The 19,866-nt window shown below is 42.8% G+C and overlaps 1 protein-coding gene across 1 annotated transcript in view; it reads right to left on the reverse strand.

Moving 5' to 3' along the window:
* Window positions 1-313: 313 nt before the first annotated feature.
* Window positions 314-19,866, reverse strand: part of LOC125149154 (cytochrome b5) — a 38,201-nt gene continuing 18,648 nt past the window's right edge. Inside the window, exons 2-5 of the mRNA XM_047827895.1 lie at window positions 9,179-9,307; window positions 7,033-7,062; window positions 2,424-2,458; window positions 314-687 (exon numbers count right to left, since the gene is read on the reverse strand). Coding sequence (XP_047683851.1) covers window positions 606-687; window positions 2,424-2,458; window positions 7,033-7,062; window positions 9,179-9,307 — 276 coding nt within the window. The 3' untranslated portion in view covers window positions 314-605. The remainder of the gene's footprint in view (window positions 688-2,423; window positions 2,459-7,032; window positions 7,063-9,178; window positions 9,308-19,866) is intronic.

Below are 19,866 nucleotides of genomic sequence, written 5' to 3' on the forward strand. Positions count from 1 at the left end.
CACTCTCTCCTCTCTCTCTCTCTCTCTCTCTCACTCTCAAAAATAAACATTAAAAAAATTAAAAAAAAAAAAGGAATCTTTCATTTTTTAGACCTTCCTAATTCCCTCGAAAGGGAAACTCTGCTGGAAGAGGCAGAACTGGTTGTTCAGTGAGATGAGGAAGAGCACAAGGAGAGATCCAAGGACATTCCCTTCCTCACACCATAGGGACAACTTGGGTCTGAATGACCAGTGCATTAAATGACTCTGCTGAATAATCAGATTCTAAACGTTAAAGACAATTATGTACCAAGTAGACAGACAAACGTGGTGGTATATTTTAAAAGCCAGATATATTTTTAAACGATCATGCCTACAATAAGTAAATTATGTAGTGATGGAACATCAAAAAAAAGTTGATGAACAAAAAGGCACATTCTAAGAGTTCAAGAGTAGAAAGAACAGAAGAGTTCCTTTTGGTTTGGTTCTAAGGTAAGAGAAAAGAGAAACAGGTGTACTAAAATTATATCTCAGGTGAAGGTTTCTGTCAGCTGAAGCAGTTAACATTGGCGTCTTTCTCCCTGATCCAAAGCAGTCTTTTCTTTCATTGACTTCTGAGAGTGTGTTTAATCTTCCTTTGTGTAGAGATGATACATCAGGGCTACCACCAGGGCTGAGATGGCGGGGATCACCCAGTTGGTCCACCAGCTGGAAAGAAATGGCAATGATGCTTGTATGGTGCTCGATACACAGGACTCAAAACCTCTGCTCTTCTGATTACCATGAAAACCACTGTGGCATGTTTTTATTACCTCTCTAACGTACCTGGATGAAAAGCCAACTAACTCGTTAAAAGTGACATGAGCACATCACATGCCCTAATATACCAGCACCTGCTCGGCTTTATAAGAAAATAAACGGCCCCACCCCTGTGCCACTTAAATCTAGTTCTATAAACTTATACAAAGAGCTATGAACCACTCACTCCCCCAATAGATGCTACCGATAACTAGTGACTTATCTAAGGACACAAACTCTGAGTTACGGATCACAAGTTCATAAAAGCAAATATTCCTTACAGGTTTTATTCTACTCACATACACTAAGAATTTAAAATAGTACTAAACTGAGAACCAGAAAATCAAGTTTCTCATTTTGGCAGAGGCATCAACAGGTCTATAACCAGGAGAACAGCACATCTCCTCGACTGTGAAGTTAAGGACTTTGAACCACAGGATGATTAAGGTTGCTATGTCCATCACAACTTTCCATTCTCCGACTCTGTTCTGAAAATCTAATCTGTACAAATGCACAATAGATTTAATGCGGGAAGAAACAGCATGCCCAAACGACTTCATCTGTGGTCCACAGGTGTAAACCCAGAAAACTCCCTAACTTACACACTGTTTCAGTCCTGGTGCAAAGAACTTCTGATCTACTATAAATGGCAGATGACAGATCAAATCAGGGACAAAGCTAGGATGATCTTCAATTTAGATAGGAACCTTTAATTACTTAGAAAACAAAATATACAGCTTGTAGAATGTGAATTAAGCCAGACAATCACCCATGAAGACATACATTTTCTGGCATAAACTTTCGACCCTGTAAAACTTCACACATCAACCCATACAAAGATGGAGTTCATTAACAAGATTTAACCTGCACAAGGGTTACAAATGCAATTTTCATCTTGGTGGGCTTTTCAGTTTTCATTTAGAAGGAAACTGACCTGCCCATGAAACATAGGATGAAGTGAGTACTAACCACTGCCTGAAGGCAGGTAATGTACTAGAACACCGACAGAGACTGGGGCAGTTACATTTGACAGGGTGAAAGAATAAATAAGCATAAATGTGTGGCTTTGAGCTTGGGGCCAAATATCTCTAGCTACCAGATACACAGATACATATAGTCCCAATTACACAAGTCAATATGCTAGAACTGCCAAAAATGTCAATACAACGTTGGACTATACCACAGAAATCCAGTCCCTAGAACAAGGGACTCATGTTACACTTAGAAGAACACTGAACCATGCCTAGAGAGACCTATTATGCTAAAACCGGATCATATACTGAATGAGAAAGGAAAGAGATGTTTGCCTGGAGAGTAAAAGACTGTGCTGGCCACAGGACTACCGTGGAGAAAAGGAGACCCATTTGTTCAGTCTGTCCTATAGGGTAGATATGGCCAGAGGGTGAGATTCGGGGTTGTTCTGAAGAGGGTCCCGAGTCTGAGCTGACAGCTGAGGAGAGAGTGTCCTGAGTCATGTGGGTGCCAAGTGGGGACAATCCTGGGATGTCCACTGACGGGGGGGGGGGGGGGGGGGGGCACAGTGGACGCCTGCACCTCAAATGGGGGAGGGTCCCATAATCCCACTCTGACTCTATGAGCCTTCTGATCACAATTACTTTAAAAGAAAACTACCACGTATCACGTACCTGGAATTAGAATCAACAGTAGTAATGAGAGTCTCCTGAAACACGAGAGAAAAAGTAAATGTAAAGGGAACATCTAAACATTTATTCAGTTGACTAAGAACTTCTTTTATAAGTAGGTCACAGTATTTTACTCAGTACATTCTTCCAAACACATTGAAAGGGAAAATTAACATCATAAACTTTTCACTAAAATGCCCAATTTCACCATTTTTTCAGAAGGAAAAAAATTTTAAGAATCATCTGTATGTAAATTACTTACAAACATAACCTAGATAATTTGAAAGAAAATGTTAAAAATAGCCTATATAGAAAATATCCTGTACACAGTACACATCTGAATATTTTAATGGAGAAACTGAAAACAGATTATCATGTACACATACATATAACCCCACCACTACCTTCAGGAAGAGCAGTTTAATTTTTTAAAAGCACTGATGAAACATTCCATAAAAAACATTAGTTATTTCATTCAAATTTTATATGAAGTAAAGTCACCCAAACTGTATTAAAAGACATGTCAAGCAAAAAGAGAGAAGTAAAAACAGTCATTTAAATTACAACACTCTGGGGGCACCTGGCTGGCGCAGTTAAGTGTCTGACTTGATTTCAGCTCAAGTCAAGATCTCAGGGTCATGAGATCAAGCCCCCAGTCAGGCTCTGCGCTGACAGTACAGAGCCTGCTTGGGATTTTCTGTCTCTCCCTCTCTCTCTGCCCCTCCCCAACTTGTGTGTGCACACTCTCTCTCAAAATACATAAGTAAACTTCAGAAAATAATTAAATTAATTAATTGTAACACTGTGGACCACCACCTTTCCTGGACTCCAACTCTGACAAGACGGCTCTAAAAAGATACCGGAGGCCTTAGGGACTGGTCTCTCACACCGTCACTAGCCAAGAGCCCTCTGAAAATAAGGACACCCTGTGCGTGTGCTGGGGTCTTTCACAGTTGCAGCCTAATTTACCTTCCAGAACTTTCTGAGAGAAGTTCTTCTTGTCGGTACCATGAAAGTGAACTAATTTTGGCTCTGGAACAATACATACTTCCCCAAACAGCTGAATAACTAAGGCCTAAGAAAAAATAAACTGTTCTGGGCTTGAAAACTTAAGAAGCATTCTTTTGAAATTTCACACCAGCAGAAGTATTAGTGCCTCAAAGGAAGGTAAGTAAGGCAGCTTCCTCAGAGAGTTCATCTCCGCAGTTTCCCCAAGCACAAGACAAGCCAGCAGCAAAACAATCAGCAGTCTGCAGTGAGGCAAAGCGACACACAGCAGGGCGCATTAGAGAAACCCCATGAAAAGGCAGAGAACTTTTAGGGAAGGGCAAGCAAAACAGTTAGGAGACCCACAAACCTGGAAACATGGCCTTTAAGATTCCTGACACAATAGGAGGGAAAAAAATAAGTCATTTAAAAAGGAAACGTCACACATCTATTATCTCTTTAAGCAATGTTAAATCTTAGCGACTACACAAAGTATTCATAACGACGGCAAGGCTTTTCAAATTTGTATCTATGAATAAAATTAACAAGCATTACCAGAAGTCAGTGGACTATGCGAAATTATTATTCAGCGATTAGAAGACACAATGAGTTGTGAAAACCAGAGTGCGACGGTTCATTAAAGGTAAAATATTATTGTCACAATAGAAAGTTAAGCCCGGAAGAGTAAAACAGAACGCGAGCACAGATCTGTTATTTGCTTATACCAAGTACACGCGTTTTACCAAACATGCTGACCACCCTATGGAAACTAGGCTCGCCTGTCCTCACTCTCCGAACACTACCCTGAGCGCTCATGCTAAAACAAAAACTCTTAGGGTGTTTGATCCTCTAAAGAGCTGTACTTTGGGGCGCCTGGGTGGCTCAAGTTGGTTGAGCATCCGACTTCGGCTCAGGTCATGATCTCACGGTCTGTGGGTTCGAGCCCCGCGTCGGGCTCTGTGCTGACAGCTCAGAGCCTGGAGCCTGTTTCAGATTCTGTGTCTCCCTCTTTCTCTGACCCTCCCCTGTTGATGCTCTCTCTCTGTCTCAAAAATAAATAAATGTTAAAAAAAAAAAAATTAAAAAAAAAAAAAAAAAAGAGCTGTACTTTAAGAGATTATATATATTTCCAAGTGTTTATTTTCTGTTAGGCTCTTAACCCAGAGGTGCCTGGGAGTTACAGCAAAAGTCTGAATTATCACTTACCACCGTGCTGGAAAAGGAAACTGAAACAGTCTTGTCGATCCAGTGGTCTGAGGGGCCTAAGCTGGGTTTCTATGTGTAACTAACAAATACATCAAGACCAACAGGCAGAAAAGACTATGGCTTTTATTATAGGCTCTGCCACCTGCTCACTCCATGACCTTGAGGAGTTCAACTTCACATAGAAAGGTCAATAATTCAACCAGTGCAAGAGAAGCTCTATGTAAAATAATGCAAAGCGCCTCGGGTCTTTGTAAATCAAAGTCCTCTCATTTATACATTCATCTTCCTTAGCCTAGTCCCTAACTGGAAGGCTTTCCTAACCCATGCCTTTCCCGTGCAGAGCCCACACAAGAAGCTTCAAGAAACCGCACCTGCCAAGCTGGAGATGGGTGCTAGCCATGGTTCTGCAGCGTGTGACCTTAGACAAGGCCAACGCTCGGAACAAGGTCTGAGCTTCACTGTTCTCACCCTCCCTGGAAGGTCTCTGGGTCCCACAGGGTCATCACAAGAATCAAATAAGGTCATTTAAACAGCAACGATTTGAAAACCACAACCAAGAAAAGGTATTGACACTCCTGACATCCTCCGTGTAAGCAAATGTGATAGGTACAAATTTGTTCAGAAACATGTCATTTCTGTCTACCAATATCTTACTTTGGCAACTAAACACCACGTTTTCCTCTGGGCGGGTTCAAACTAGTCAACTTTGTTGCATCTTATTTTACAATTCAACTAGATATTTTAAACAGGCAACGCTGAAAAAATTCAGAGCACAGCTTACATTGATCAGCCTGCAGAGACAGACAGATGGTTACACAGAGACACAACAACAGAAATATCTAAGGACTCTCGCCTGGCAAACTAGAAGCCCCAGAAAGAAAAATCCTGAAATGTGGTCACAAATTTTCCTTCACTGCATCTGCCTGTGGCCTCTAAGGAAGAGGGCAAGTTCTCGGCCGCTTCCTCCACTCCTGCTGATAGAGGCACTGTCATGTGTGTTCTCAGAGAGGAAAGAGTCTGTCTTCCAGAAATGCGGCAGCACGGTAGGGGGCCCGCTGACCACCTCAGCCCTGATTTCTGTCTCTGGGCGTCATGGTTTGGGATACGGCTGGATCTACATTAAATCTAACTTGATACAATGAGCCTCATCAAACCTTTGTTTTATTATAGCTGAATGATTTGCCCCGAGATTATTAACATACTGAACACCTAACAGGAAAAAAAAATGTATTTGCTCCCTGACAGACTGTGGAGAAAAAGCAAAAACCACATGCATCACAGGATTTCACCTGCCCCCAACAAAAGTAGCCCCCCAAAAGCCGCTAATGTCGTATGAATGAACAGCAGGGACTGTTACAGAGGCAGCAACTGTTACAGAGGCAATTCAAATTCTCAAGTCCATTTCTTATCTTCCCAAGGTATTCGGATCACCAACATTGAACTTAAGCCTTTGGAATAGGGAAAGAAGAGAATATAAATGAAGGTGCTGTGTAGGAAACAGCACGATGCAAGACTTTTATTGTACTACCGGGGGTATAAAGGTAAGCATGGCCTTCATGCTCTATTGGATTCACTGCTTGGATTTTGCTATAGATTAAAGACAACGTCTTGTCAACAGCAGCTGGTTCTTCACACAAGCCCCATGGAGTCCCACTGTTGTCCTCCAGTAAAAGCAAGAGCAGAAACCAAAATGGAAAAACTATCCTTTGTTTCTGTGGCTTAAGCAAAACTTTCCTCCAGATCCTTTAATTACAGGCCAGCAACCATCCTGTCTGCTCGTACTTGTCAGGGATTCTGGTTGTTGGCATCAGTTCTTACTATGGGTTTACCTTCAGAGGTGTGAGATCATCAGCTCAGAGAGAAGGGCTAGTGAACCAGGACATAAAACTAGTGTCCCTAGAACTGTTTTCCTTTCCTAAGGAAAAATGCCCCCAAAAGTTATTATTTAATTTGACTAACATTAAATCCATGCAACCAATGTTTATTTTACACCTACTATGTGTCCCGGGGACACAGAGATGACGACGACACGGGTAGTGTTCTGCAAGGTTCAAGTACTAAGATCTGTCCTCAATCAGACTTTACGCTCTCTGAAAATCAGGTTTGTGTCAAATCTTTCAGATTAGAAGCACAGTGCTACTTATAAAAAGAAGCTCTTGAAGAGGTAGCTACTGACATTCATGAGGAAAAAATTACATATTGAGGGTCTTACGAGGAGAACACACAAGCTGTTCTAATGAAACACAATGGCCGATCCACACGTGAAGTATTTTCCTGAGCCAACAGGTTACATATTCATCTAACCTAGAGAGACCTATGCTGGCCTCCAATATGTAAAAGACCTCTGTCCTCCAGTTTGACAGACATTAAATACAGTGGAGACACATACGGTCCTGAGATGCTGAGATGATACACTTACCGAAGGTTTGATTATCTTTGATCTGTCATCCTGCAAAGGAGAAAAAAAGCACATGATGGAATGAAAGAAAGTTTACGAAAGCACCATGTCCAAAGCACTCGCTTTTACTGAGATGTTTTAAAAAACCTTACTCTTCAGTAATTATTAGCAATTTATGTTCATCTACCTAGGTTGTTATTCACATAGTTTGATCCATCTGAGTTGACTGCTAAAATTAACAACTGATTAAGTGATTAATTTTCAATCTAGAGTTCCAAGGTTTAGAATATCATCCATGATAATCCTATTTCTATGTTGATGCGCATATATATTAGACTTGGATTTTGATCTTCAATTCAGAGAGCAGCTGGGATCTAATTAGATTCTTCTCTTCTATCCTCTGAAATGAGTCTGTGTGTGTGTGTGTGTGTGTGTGTGTGTGTGTGTGTGTGTAATTCTGTGTGATATCCTTAGTGAATTCCTGCAATCTCCCAGTTGCAGGGCCGTAATTTTCTTAAACCTCTGGTTGAGGGAGTCCAAATTAAGGGGCATCTAAAGGTGACCACAGAGGAGCCCAGTAGGCAGGTGAGGCAGAAATGCTGTAGTCACAGCCTGAAAACCCACCTGCTCTAAACCCACAAGTTTCGGAAAGGAAAGAATCAAACATTTTAAGGGAAGTCCTCTCCAGTTACCAGGAAAGTACCGCACTTTGATGAAGTGTGAAGATGAAGATGATAAAAACAGGTGGATGAATAAACTCCCCGGATAAGTGAGGGACACTTTCAGAGCACCACCTCCTGCCACCAAACAGCAAACAAAAAACCCCACCTCTCCCTTCAACTGAAATTGCTCTACAGCACATTTCTGATCTTCAGGCTTTCCATAAAAAGCCTACTTTAAGCTTTCCTTCATCCCTGATCGTCGTAAGAAACGTCAATCAACAAAACTTTTTCATATGGGTTTTCATCTGTCGGGGTCTCTCAGAGTGCCTGCTTGGGCTAGGGCCACACGCCCATGCTGCTTCTTGTTAGCCTGCTTCTCACAGCGCCTCAGCCCCCTCTGGATGGCTCCTGGTGAGGCAGCATGAGCTGAGAAGCAGACTGGGGACCGTGCTGAGAGACCCCAGTGCTCTCCAGAGGTGAGAACAGCTGAACGCAGTGTGTAGGATCCGCTGCCTGCTTGGAGAACGACACTGCTTCTTGCCAAGTGTTCAGCCGCATTCAGATTAGCCGAGTTTCACATGCTCATTTGAAACTGCCACAGAAGGGCCTAAACTCATATTACCCCTCTAGGTTTATATAAAAGCTGAAGTAGGCCAACATTTTGCCAAAGTCAGTCCATGGACTGACACCAAAGGTAACATTCTCAAAGTTCTGGGGTAAAGTGAGAAAAAAAGAGGAGAACGTGTTGGTTTTATACAAGGTAGAGTGCACTCATTTAACAGAGGTGGGTTAAAATTTTTTTTTAATTTTTTTAGAATTAAAATATCCTCAGACTAATGAAAGTAGAAGGGAGTTTGTTAAGTAAAATATTTTACTCAAAAAAACAAAACTAAAACAAAAAAACCCATGGTGGATCAATGACCCCCACTTTCTAAAATCTGCTGCTCCACGGGGCGCCCGGGTGGCTCAGTCGGTTGGGCATCCGACTACGGCTCAGGTCATGATCTCACAGTTCGTGAGTTCGAGCCCCGCGTCGGGCTCTGTGCTGACAGCTCGGAGGCTGGAGCCTGCTTCAGATTCTGTGTCTCCCTTACTCTCTGCCCCTGCCCTACTAACGCTCTGTCTCTGTCTCTCAAAAACCAATAGACGTTAAATAAATAAATAGATAGATAGTAGATAGGTAGGTGGGTGGGTAGGTAGGTAGATAGGTAGGTAAATCAATCAATCAATCAATCAATCAATCAATCAATCTGCTGCTCTGAGAGACACTTCATAGTCTGAGAGGCACCATGGCCTTGGGGTAGAGAGTCCTGACTCCAAGTGAGAACTAAGCCAGGGAAATACAAAGAAATTTCCAGCTGATTTACGACAAGACTGGTGTTCTAAAATCAGGAGGAACTGTTTTTGCTTTACTCCTTTGATTTCGTAGTATGCAAGTCTACCGTTTTGAGCAAGGTCAACTCACAACCTTAAAGAAAAGGAAAGGCCCCCAAGAAGGTACTTACCGGATGAAGCTCTCCAATGATGTACGTTTTGGACAATTCTCTAGCATCTGTAGAGTGCCCGACATCCTCAAAGTTTTCAGTAGCATCCCCTCCAGCTTGTTCCCTTAGCACTTCTTCTCCACCAGGATGCTGTTTGAAGGAGATACGAAAAAAAATACGTTTTTTCCAAGCAAATGAGTTAAAAGGAAGTGGTCAGTTTATTTAACCAAATAGGCTACTTTAGAAGTCATAGATGACAATGTGTGAGTACAACTCATCCATGATGTGGGTGAAAACAGTATACTCTTTTGTATTCAATTTCCTTCTTGGAAATACAGAAAAATCTTTCTCCAATAGTCAAGATGTCCATTTCCCCAGGTATTCATATGACAATACACACATTAGACACATATTTTTAATCCTTTGGGAATGTCTTCTTTGCTTTTCCAGAAAGCTCGCAAAATTGTTCTTCTTAATCTTTACCCAACCTAATTTTAATTCAGTCCTATATCCTGACCTTTGATTTCTTCGGTCTAAGTGTAGACTTATGCTACTACTCCTTAGATGATTAACTGTGTGATAATTCATCTTCAAAAAGCACCCCGTCTGCCCACCAAGCACAGGCAGAGGATAGCCTGTTGGACAGGCAAGCACATCCCCCACCTCTCGCAGAACTTTCTAGGAGAAAGTTAAAGGAAAGCAAGCAGGTGCACCAGTGACTTGCTCAAGCTGCTGCCAGAGGGACAGATTACTTTTGGGGACTGCGGAGACAAGGAAGAAAGAGTAGCACTCTACGTGGGGGTCAGGAAGAAGACCTCTGTGGAACGGAAGCATTTCAGTGCTCTTAGTTAGGTGCTTCAAATGGTAAAACAAAGGATGGTCACAAAGCAGCAAGGGGACTGACAAGAGCGGCCAAGGCGCAAACACAGATGAAGTCCAGAGATCTTCAGGCAAGGAAAGGAGTTCTCATTCAAGTCAAAAGAAAGAGCTTGGTTATTAGCATCCTAAATACTTCCATCGGGAAAAAAGTCTTCTTAAATTGAGCCTCAGTATTACCTTAGTTCAAATTTACCCCACCCTTAAGCAAATCATCTATAAGTACGTGTCCAATAACTAAACAACTCTCCTTTGCATAACTGACTGCACTCGGTTCTTAATTTCTCCCAGTGATGGAAAACATAGAGGTACATGACAAAGAAGGGTAGATGATTGCTCTGTTCTCAAATCCATTTCCCCTCCTACTTTGTGTAAATATATCTACTGCTATAGAAATCTACCAGTTTTCTTCTCCTCTCCTATTGTAAAAGTTATCCATCTGCATTATAGAAAAACTGAAAGCACAAAGAAATAAATAAAAATCGCCCAATCACGTATGGTCTTGCCATCTCAATAGGGCTGGATATACATATAAGTATATGTGTGAATAATTTTTACAAGAAAACTGTGATCATTACCTTATGCATACTGTTTTGTTAGGTAAAAAGCAGATTACAATACATGGTACTGAGAGCATTGCCTAGTGGTTACTTACTACTACTATGTAAACTTAGGAAAATAATGGTATTTATCTCATAGTTTTTGAAGATTAAACATGTTGATATATGTGCCTAGCACGTAACATACAACCAATGAGCATTACCCAGCATTTTTATGAAATATTTTCCCAATGTCATCAAGCATCTTTCCTCAACATGACTTTTCCAACAGCTACATAATACTACATACCGCAGGAATTTCCAAACTTATTTAAATGTCTTCTACTGGGGGCACAGATCAGAAGTCCACTTTAAACAAACATGAGGGGCGCCTGGGTGGCTCAGTCGGTTAAGCGGCCAACTTCGGCTCAGGTCATGATCTTGCGGTCCGTGAGTTCGAGCCCCGCGTCGGGCTCTGTGCTGACCGCTCGGAGCCTGGAGCCTGTTTCGGATTCTGTGTCTCCCTCTCTCTCTGCCCCTCCCCCGTTCATGCTCTGTCTCTGTCTCAAAAATAAATAAATGTTAAAATAATAATAATAATAATAATAATAATAAGCAAACATGAGAAGCCACAACAGGGGTACAGGCAGCTGACTGGCTCACTCTGACAGCCAATCCGAAGCTTCCTGATGTACCTCCAAGGCTGTGGCAATGGAAACCATGGTCTGTTGATTCTGTAACAATCTGTTTAATACTGGACATGGACTGAGGAGTACAGAAGCAAAACACGAGAGATATAAAATGACTAATTTAGCTCAGCACCCACAAATTATGTAAGTTCACACAGTATTCTTTCCATGTGGGTGGCTGAACTCATGAGTTCCTTAACTTTTGGTTCCTGTTAAGGGTGTGTGAATACAGACAAATCTCCCAGAACGGACCCACTACTTTCTGGTTATGACCTATTATCTTCAAAGGAAATTTGCACATGAGATTGAAAACACAGACTGGCCTTTAATAAAGCATCATAAAACTAAACAAGTTTTTAAAATAGAGAATCCTGGGGCATCTGGGTGGCTCTTGATTTCAGCTCAGGTCATGATCCTGAGGTCGTGGGATCAAGCCCCACGTCAGATTCCACGCTGAGCATTGGAGCCTGCTTAAGATTCTCTCTCTCTCTCTCTCTCTCTCTCTCTCTCTCTCTCTTCGCACCCTCACCCCTCCCCGGCTCACTCACACAAACTCTTAGAGCAACACAACAGTCCTCACCCAAAAAAAAAAGGGCAAGTTCTCAACTTAACTTCTGACCAAGCAAGGAAACAGGAGAGTATGTCTCTCCGTGTACATAAGCGTGCATCTAGCTATGATTTAAGCAAGCTCTGCCTAAACCATCTCTGTGAGGTAGTTTTTTCAGGGGGAAAAAAAAAGTAAAACATCTTGGGTTCCACTGGTTCCACTGACCACTATTTAAGAAAAATTATAGCATCAACAAACTGACACTAAAATACCTTTGGCCTTACTCTTAAGGATTTTTTAAACAATAAACAAATACAAAAAACAAACTGGGTGACTCAGTCAGTTAAGCATCCACCTCTTGGTTTCAGCTCAGGTCGTAAGCTCAGGGTTCATGAGGTCGAGCCCCACATCAGGCTCTGCACTGAAAGCATGAAGTCTGCTTGGGGTTCTGTCTCCCTCTCTCTGTCCCTCCCCTACTTGCTCTCTCTCTCTCTCTCAAAATAAATAAACCTTAAAAAAAGTTTAAAAGTTGATTTTTTTTAATGTTTATTTTTGAGAGAGAAACAGAGCACAAGCAGGGGAGGGAGAGAGAGAGAAGAGGGAGACAAACAATCTGAAACAGGCTCCAGACTCCCAGCTATCAGCACAGAGCCCGACCCCGGGCTCAAACCCACAAACCCATGGGATCATGACCTGAGCCGAAGTCAGAGGCTTAACCGACTGAGCCACCCAGATGCCCCAAAAGTTGATTTTTTTTTTAAACAAAATAACTCAGGTCTTGATAAGACAGCAAAAGATACAGGACTGGCTCATTATAATATCAAATATTTTCCTTGAAACATATTTATGATGTGGGGAAGAGACACAGAGACACACACTTTGTAAAGTAAATCAAGTCTAATCACGACGGTTTGAAACTTGGTGATTCACCGTGTCACTCTCTTCACTCGTGAGCAGATTCACGCTGCAGTCTTTTTTTTTTTAATTTTTTTTAATGTTTATTTATTTCTGAGACAGAGAGAAACGGAACATGAGTGGGGGAGGGGCAGAGAGAGAGGGAGACACAGAATCCGAAGCAGGCTCCAGGCTCTGAGCCATCAGCACAGAGCCCGACGCGGGGCTCAAACTCACAGACTGTGAGATCATGAACTGAGCCGAAGTCGGACGCTCAACTGACTGAGCCACCCAGGTGCCCCCATGCTGCAGTCTTAATATACACACATCTCACTGCACACATCTCATTTTAAGACTGTCAGCATTCTTAAGAGACAGACCTGGGGACACTGGCATTGGTGCCATCTTGGTTACTCCCAGGGATGGTGTACAACTATAGTTTCTGCCCAGAAACCCTGAGAAAACTTACTGCTATCTGTTAGGCAGCTTCTAGAACTGGAGAGTGACTCAAAGAAAAGGCAAGGCTTCAAAAGAGGTAAACAGTAGAATTAACAGGTGATGAAAATTATCTGAAGATTTTCTGAAAGATTTACGGAAAAGACCGAAGTACCTAGTCATACACACAGGCAAGATTAGAGGTAACAAAAGAGGTGAGGCTCTCCTGAAGACTGAGCCAAGCACTGGTGAATTCTGTAACAAAAGTCTGTCCTCAGAAAGCAGCACTCACTGGGGCTCCCACTCATCCCACCATGTGGTGGCAGTCAGCAGCCCAAAGAGAGAGCGATGGGAGGGAACACCAGGGGTGACAGTAAGGAGGACACAGGCAGGACAGAACTGGGTGCGGCTATGGAAAAGTCAGCCATTTCCACCGGAGCTGTGTCCTTCTGACATAAAGTCTCCCATTTTTCCAGACGAAGATTTCTTTTTCCACTTGCAATATTACGTGCCAAAGTCAATTCACTCAACAAACACACAACAAATGTCTCTATGCGACAGACACCAGACACGGGGAGCAGAGAAGGTCCCAGCTCCTGCCTGGGGAATTTATAAACTAATAGGGACCTCACAGGAATAATCCGCAACTGTACCACTGCGGGTGAAAATCAATGTTCTGAAACAAAACAGCACACCGCCATGAAGGATACAGCAGGGACTCAGGAGTGGCTCCGCTGAGCTAAGATACAAAGCAGGAGTCAGGGTCAAGGAGGGGCAGAGACAGAGGGGTGAAGTGTCCCATGGGGGAGGGAACACAGTGAGCTCTGCGGCAGGGAGAGGCTGGCTCCGGGGAGGGCAGGCCACACAGGGCTCTAGATCTTTCTCCTGCAAGTGATGAGAAGCCATTGCGAAGATCTAAGAAGGGAAGGTGACAAAAGCAGAATTTTTTTTAAAAAAACATAACCATAGTTTTAAAAATATAACCTAGTCTTCAGAGTGAACAACAGGTGGAAGGGCAGGAGAGGATTCAGGAAGGCGATTCGCCAAGGCCAATACCGTAATCTAGCGAGAGACAGCCTACGGAAGGCTGGTAGCAGCCAGGGACACGAACAGGCGTAGAAGACACAGAACGCGAGAGAGGAAGGGCGTCTCGGTGGAATGACGACGGTGGATGAGACACAAGATGCAACGCGAGGACACAGATTTGGGGCTTGCAAAATCGAACGAATGGACGTCGATGCCAACCACCGGGGACGGGAATCCTGGAGGCAGACCAGCTTCGGTGGGCAGGCTGGTTCCATCAGTGCCTCTGCGCACTCACCGTGTCCACGTGCCTGGTGAGCCAGTCACCCCCTTGCCTGCCTCTGCAAAATCTCCACCACACAAGTTATCCAAATACACATTGCTCTCACGGCATATGAAACCCCAGGTACAAACCAGGGAATACCCATAAAATAACTGGAACTAGCTTTTGCTCTTGGCATCCATAGTTGAAGGGTTATTTATAGGAAAATAGATTTGAAAAGATAAAAGACTGGCACAGCCATAATTCAGAAGACATTAACGGCCAGAGTCCCCCCCCACTCCCAAGGACACTTCCCAGGAAGTCAAGGTGAACTTCCGTGGCGTCGACCGTAACACTGGCAACCAGGGCCTGAAATTACAGGACCCTCTACGGCTCACGGCATACAAGGCCTCAGCAAACGTGGCACGGTGGATCTCTTCATGAAACGCTGGCTTCTCGTGGCTGCTGGGACAGCAGGACCCCTGGCTTCACCCTCACTGGCCACTACTTTCTAATCTCTTCGTCTCCAAGTCTCAACACGGGAGCACTCCAGGGCTCAAGGCCGTGGTCCCCACCCACTCTCTACCTGCACCAGCCCTCCCAGTGATTTCATCTGGTCTCCAACCCAGAAAATCACCGTTCCCTAGTGAGTGCAGTGGAACAACACCCGACTTCCCGAGCTCCGGAGTCCTCCCCCCTGCAGTCGCCCCCGCCTCACACGTGCACTCAGCATCTGATGCACGTCCCAAACACAACGTAAAAACCAACGCGCTGCTTTACAGAATTTCCGTTCTCAGGAAACAGTGCCACCATGCACCCAATTGCTACAGTCAAACTTTATTCCTCTTTCGTTCCCACTCCAATCCACCAGCAAATCCAGGTGACGCTCTTCAAAGCAGACTCAGGATCCAACCACACCAACACCAAGCGTGGATATCTACAACGGTCTCCTAACTGGTCTGCTTCCTTTTGCACCTTCTACAATCAGCTCCCTCACACTGTCACGCCATGAGGGTTTTTAGAAGAAGATTAAGATAGTCCAGGGAGGTTAGTCATGGCAGAAGTGGGGAGAGTTAAGAGGGAAGTAGAAAACAGACACGCTTCAGTGACGCACTGAAGGCAGTGGATTCTGCCCACACTTGCAAATATCCCAAGTCCTTCCATCTTCCTCCAGACAGGGTGAGGGTGAAGTGAGTCCTCCCTCACTCAGTTCCAGCCAGTCTTGGGGCAGGTCCTCAGACTTGCCAAACTCGTTCTCCATGTCAGATCCCTCCCAACTGCCTCTGCTTGGAATGTTCCTCTCCCAACTTCTATGTGATTCCATCTACCCTCATTGATACTCAAGTCGGCTCTTCAGATCCTTCCAGGATTTCCCTATCTAAAGAGCCCCCCCACACACCCTGTTCTCTACCCGCCTCCTGTTTTGCCTTCACACCATTTATTACTATCTATATTTCTATCAATTTCCTCGTAAGATTCAACGAGTACAGAGACTTTAATTGATCTTGCTCACCCCTACTGCCCCAAACCCTTGTCCAGTGCCTGGCACGTGGCAGACACAAAGAAATATTTATAAGTAATTGTTGGATAACTAGAGGAGATGAACACAGGTCATTACACGGACACACTAGTTTTGGAACCGTTACATATAACCAGTTATGTGGTTGATGACAACTTTTCATTTCAACTATTCTCTCTCCTTTTCCTGAACTATACTAGCTCTTCCCATTCAGAAACCATATAAGTTCATATTTAATTGTGGTCTAATTTACTTGATCAAAATATTTACTGTCTACTCTGAGCAAGACATTGTATGGGACACCAAAAGTACAAGAAAAATCAATTTGTGACTTGATCCTGAAGAATCATGCACTTAAGTTGAAGTTAAAGAAATAAAATAACAGAGAAAAAACCCTTGGCCTCCATTGATACAGCCTCATGGTTCTGACTAATCATGAATGATCCACCAGGTCCTAAACATGCAGTAATATGCAACACTGCTAACCATGGACTTGAGTCACTCTCCTTGAGGGTCAGGAGCAAATGAGGCACTTAGCTACTGCCCAGCATCCATAGCACAGTGATTCTGCAGCTCAGTGATTCTCAACTTCTTTTCAAGGCTGTGATTTGTGTCACGTGATAAAAGCCTTCTTCATAACAAGTAGCTCTGAAAAAAAGTCACCGGTTAATAATGGCGATGGAAGTGAAGAGAACATCAAGAGGAGTATGATAAAGCAATGGTTTTGTTGCCAGATTTCACAAACGGCTACTGAACACTTGAAATGGGGGTGAGAAACTGAAGGGAAACTTCATTTATTTAAGTGTAAATAGCCACATATGCCCAGTAACTACCACACTGGACGCTGTAGCTACAGACAACACGAACCTTTTCCAAGACATAGAGACAACCTGGGTGAAAACTGCAAAGGCGTTTCATTTGCAGCGAAGGATATGTTTTTATTATATATGTGCGTGGTAGTACACCTCCTCTCAAGGTGAGAAGGCTCACAGGCAAGAGCCTCTGGACAAGAACAAGGGCTCAGCACAAACCAAGCAGCTTTGGAAGAAAAAGCTTTTGTCAACTGATTCATCCAAGAAGGAGAGGCCAAGATAAAAGCTGATAATGACCAAGGACCCAACAACTCTTCTCTGTGGTTTTGGCAGGTTGTAGGATCAAGCCTGACTTGTTTTACCAACCCCAGGGCACCACAGGGTAAGGATACTGAAGTTCTTGTCTGTATAATGACAATGCGATAAAGACTAGGCTCACACAGACTACTTTATTGATTTATGTTAATTTCACACAAATTACTAGTTTATTGGCTTTAGTCCTTTTACAATCACTAAGGGTCTCAGTCCTTTCAGGCACATTCTATTTAACATGAGAAATACAGTTGTAATTATACTTGTGAATTTGAGGATTTATAAGGGACTCACAAATATATACAAAAATGAGAGGAATAAGGCAGAAAACAGTGTTAAATAAGTATCAAAATGCAAGGAAAGGGTAGGTCATTCCAGAGGAAGGACAGGCAACAACAGAACCTTCCACGTGCCAAATGGGGATGGTGAGGTCACCCCTCCCTCATTAATGGCATTTGCTGAGCCTGTATGGTACTCAGTGATCTAATAGGTATACTACCTGTTTTCTTAAAAATTTAAGAGCTCAAAAAGGGAGAAAATATTACAAACTTGATCAATATTTCTTCCCTGGGCACCAAGTATCAATTATAAGTTAATGAGTATTTACAGTCCTTTGGACAATACTAATAAATAGAAATAAACTCAGATTTTCGTTTCATCTTAAATGAATAGTACCATGCTAGTATTATTATCAGGTAAACACTGCTGAGTCACGTGCTGTGAAAAATCCACACACTTTGGGGCACCTGGCTGGCTCAGTCCACAGAGCACGTAACCCTTGATCTTGGGATTCTTGTGTTCGAGACCCATGTTGGGGGTAGAGTTTATTTTCAAAAGAGGGGGCGGGGGCACCTGGGTGATTCAGTCCAATGAGCATCCGACTCTTGATTTTGGCTCAGGTAATGATCTTATGGTAGTACTATCAGGTAAACACTGATGAGTCATGTGCTGTGAAAAATCCACACACTTTGGGGCACCTGGCTGGCTCAGTCCATACAGCATGTGACTCTTGATCTCGGGATTCTTGTGTTGGAGCCTCATGTTGTGACTAGAGTTTATTTAAAAACAGAGGGGGTGGGGGTGCCTGGGTGGTTCAGTCTGACGAGCATCTGACTCTTGATTTTGGCCCAGATCATGATCTCATGGTTCTTGAGATCAAGCCTTGCATCAGGTTCCACACCTGCTTGGGATTCTTTCTCTCTCAAAATAAATAAACAGAAAGAAGAAAAAAAAGAAAGAAAGAAAGAAAGGGTAGATCCACATACTTAAAACCAATGACCAACTTGTCACTCTTCATCTACAGAGCCAACCTAGCCATGACCCCAACCACCCACTCCTTTTTCCAAATATCTCCTACTGGTAAGAATTTGCTCTAATCTGAAAAACACTCAGGGTGAGCGGAGCTCAAGTACTCTTTTGACTGCTTTGCTCAGGAGGGACACCAAGGTTATCAGGGCTAACCCCACACTCACAGCCTCCCTTCAGAAAATGTGATAAGCTTCATTCATAACCAAAGTCTAAATAATCTCACTGAGAAGACATGTGGTCTATTTAACACTAAGCAGCTCAATCGTCTCCACCCCAGGTCATTACAAAAAAGAACGTGACCCAAACCCAATGGCAAGACTCCCATGGTCCACTGATGTCACAGCAGGACTGTTCAAGGGGTGAAGGCCGGTCCTAGGACAGCTTCTTTCTTGCACCTCATCCCCTAACCCCTGGATCTTCTACACTTCAGTAACAACTTCAGTCACTTCAGTCACTAGAGATACCACATACAACATGTAACCTTGTTCAAATGAGAATAAGTCTAATTTCCCCACACACTGGGGGAAAAAAAAAGTATCAGAGCAAACTACAAGGTGCTTCCCCAGCGCCCAACAGGACACACATATCCGTGGTCAGGTACAGAATAAGTGCAGTCAATGAAGGCCAAGTCTCAGATTATTTGTGTTAAGAGGCCAAGAATTCTAGTACTGACATAATGAGACTGAGGCCTCAAATCCTTTTTAGAATGAGGCCAAAGAGAAATGCTAAACAAAGGAATACATGCATAATTACAGCATTTTTTAAATTGCAGTAAAATTCCATTTCCTATTTAGTAATACACTAAATAATAATAATAGTAATACTATGCTAAGAAAAGGACCTATAAAAAATGGCAAGATAAAAAAGATAAACTTGGGTGCCTCTCCTGATGCAGATGTTTTCAATAAGTAATAAATTCTCATTGGGAAGGCAATGATCTTTTTTCTAAGGAATTCTTTTTCTACTTTTTTTCTCGAGTACTTTTTTAAAATTTGAATTTCCACTTTTATCACATGCAGTAGCAACACTTTTAGAAATAGCTTAATATTCTTCAAATGAGTATTGTCATTAGTTTTTCTTTTGTTGTTATTTAAACTCCATTAAGGTGCAAAGATCTGTTATATCCTTACTATGCCATAGTGTGATTTGCAAATTCTTTTTAGTTTTTATTTAGATTTCACTTAGTTAACATACGGTGTGATAGTAGTTTCAGGAGCACAGAACAGTGATTCAGCATTTTCACACAACATCACAAGTGCCCTCCTTAATCCCCACCACCTATTTAACTCACGCCCCCCATCCATCTCCCCTGGGAAGGCAATAACCTGAATGAGAAAGAAAACATAAAGTCGAAATCATTCTAGATTCAAATATGCAGCCTGCGACTACTATTAATTCTTAAACTAATTAGTGGTGAAAATACTCTCCGGGTCCATTTTACGTGCCTACTATTTGTTTCTGCAGCCGTTTTTCAACGTTTATTTATTTTTGGG

Source organism: Prionailurus viverrinus, chromosome D3 (genome assembly GCF_022837055.1).
Source record: "Prionailurus viverrinus isolate Anna chromosome D3, UM_Priviv_1.0, whole genome shotgun sequence".
In the NCBI taxonomy this organism is placed as follows: domain Eukaryota; kingdom Metazoa; phylum Chordata; class Mammalia; order Carnivora; family Felidae; genus Prionailurus; species Prionailurus viverrinus.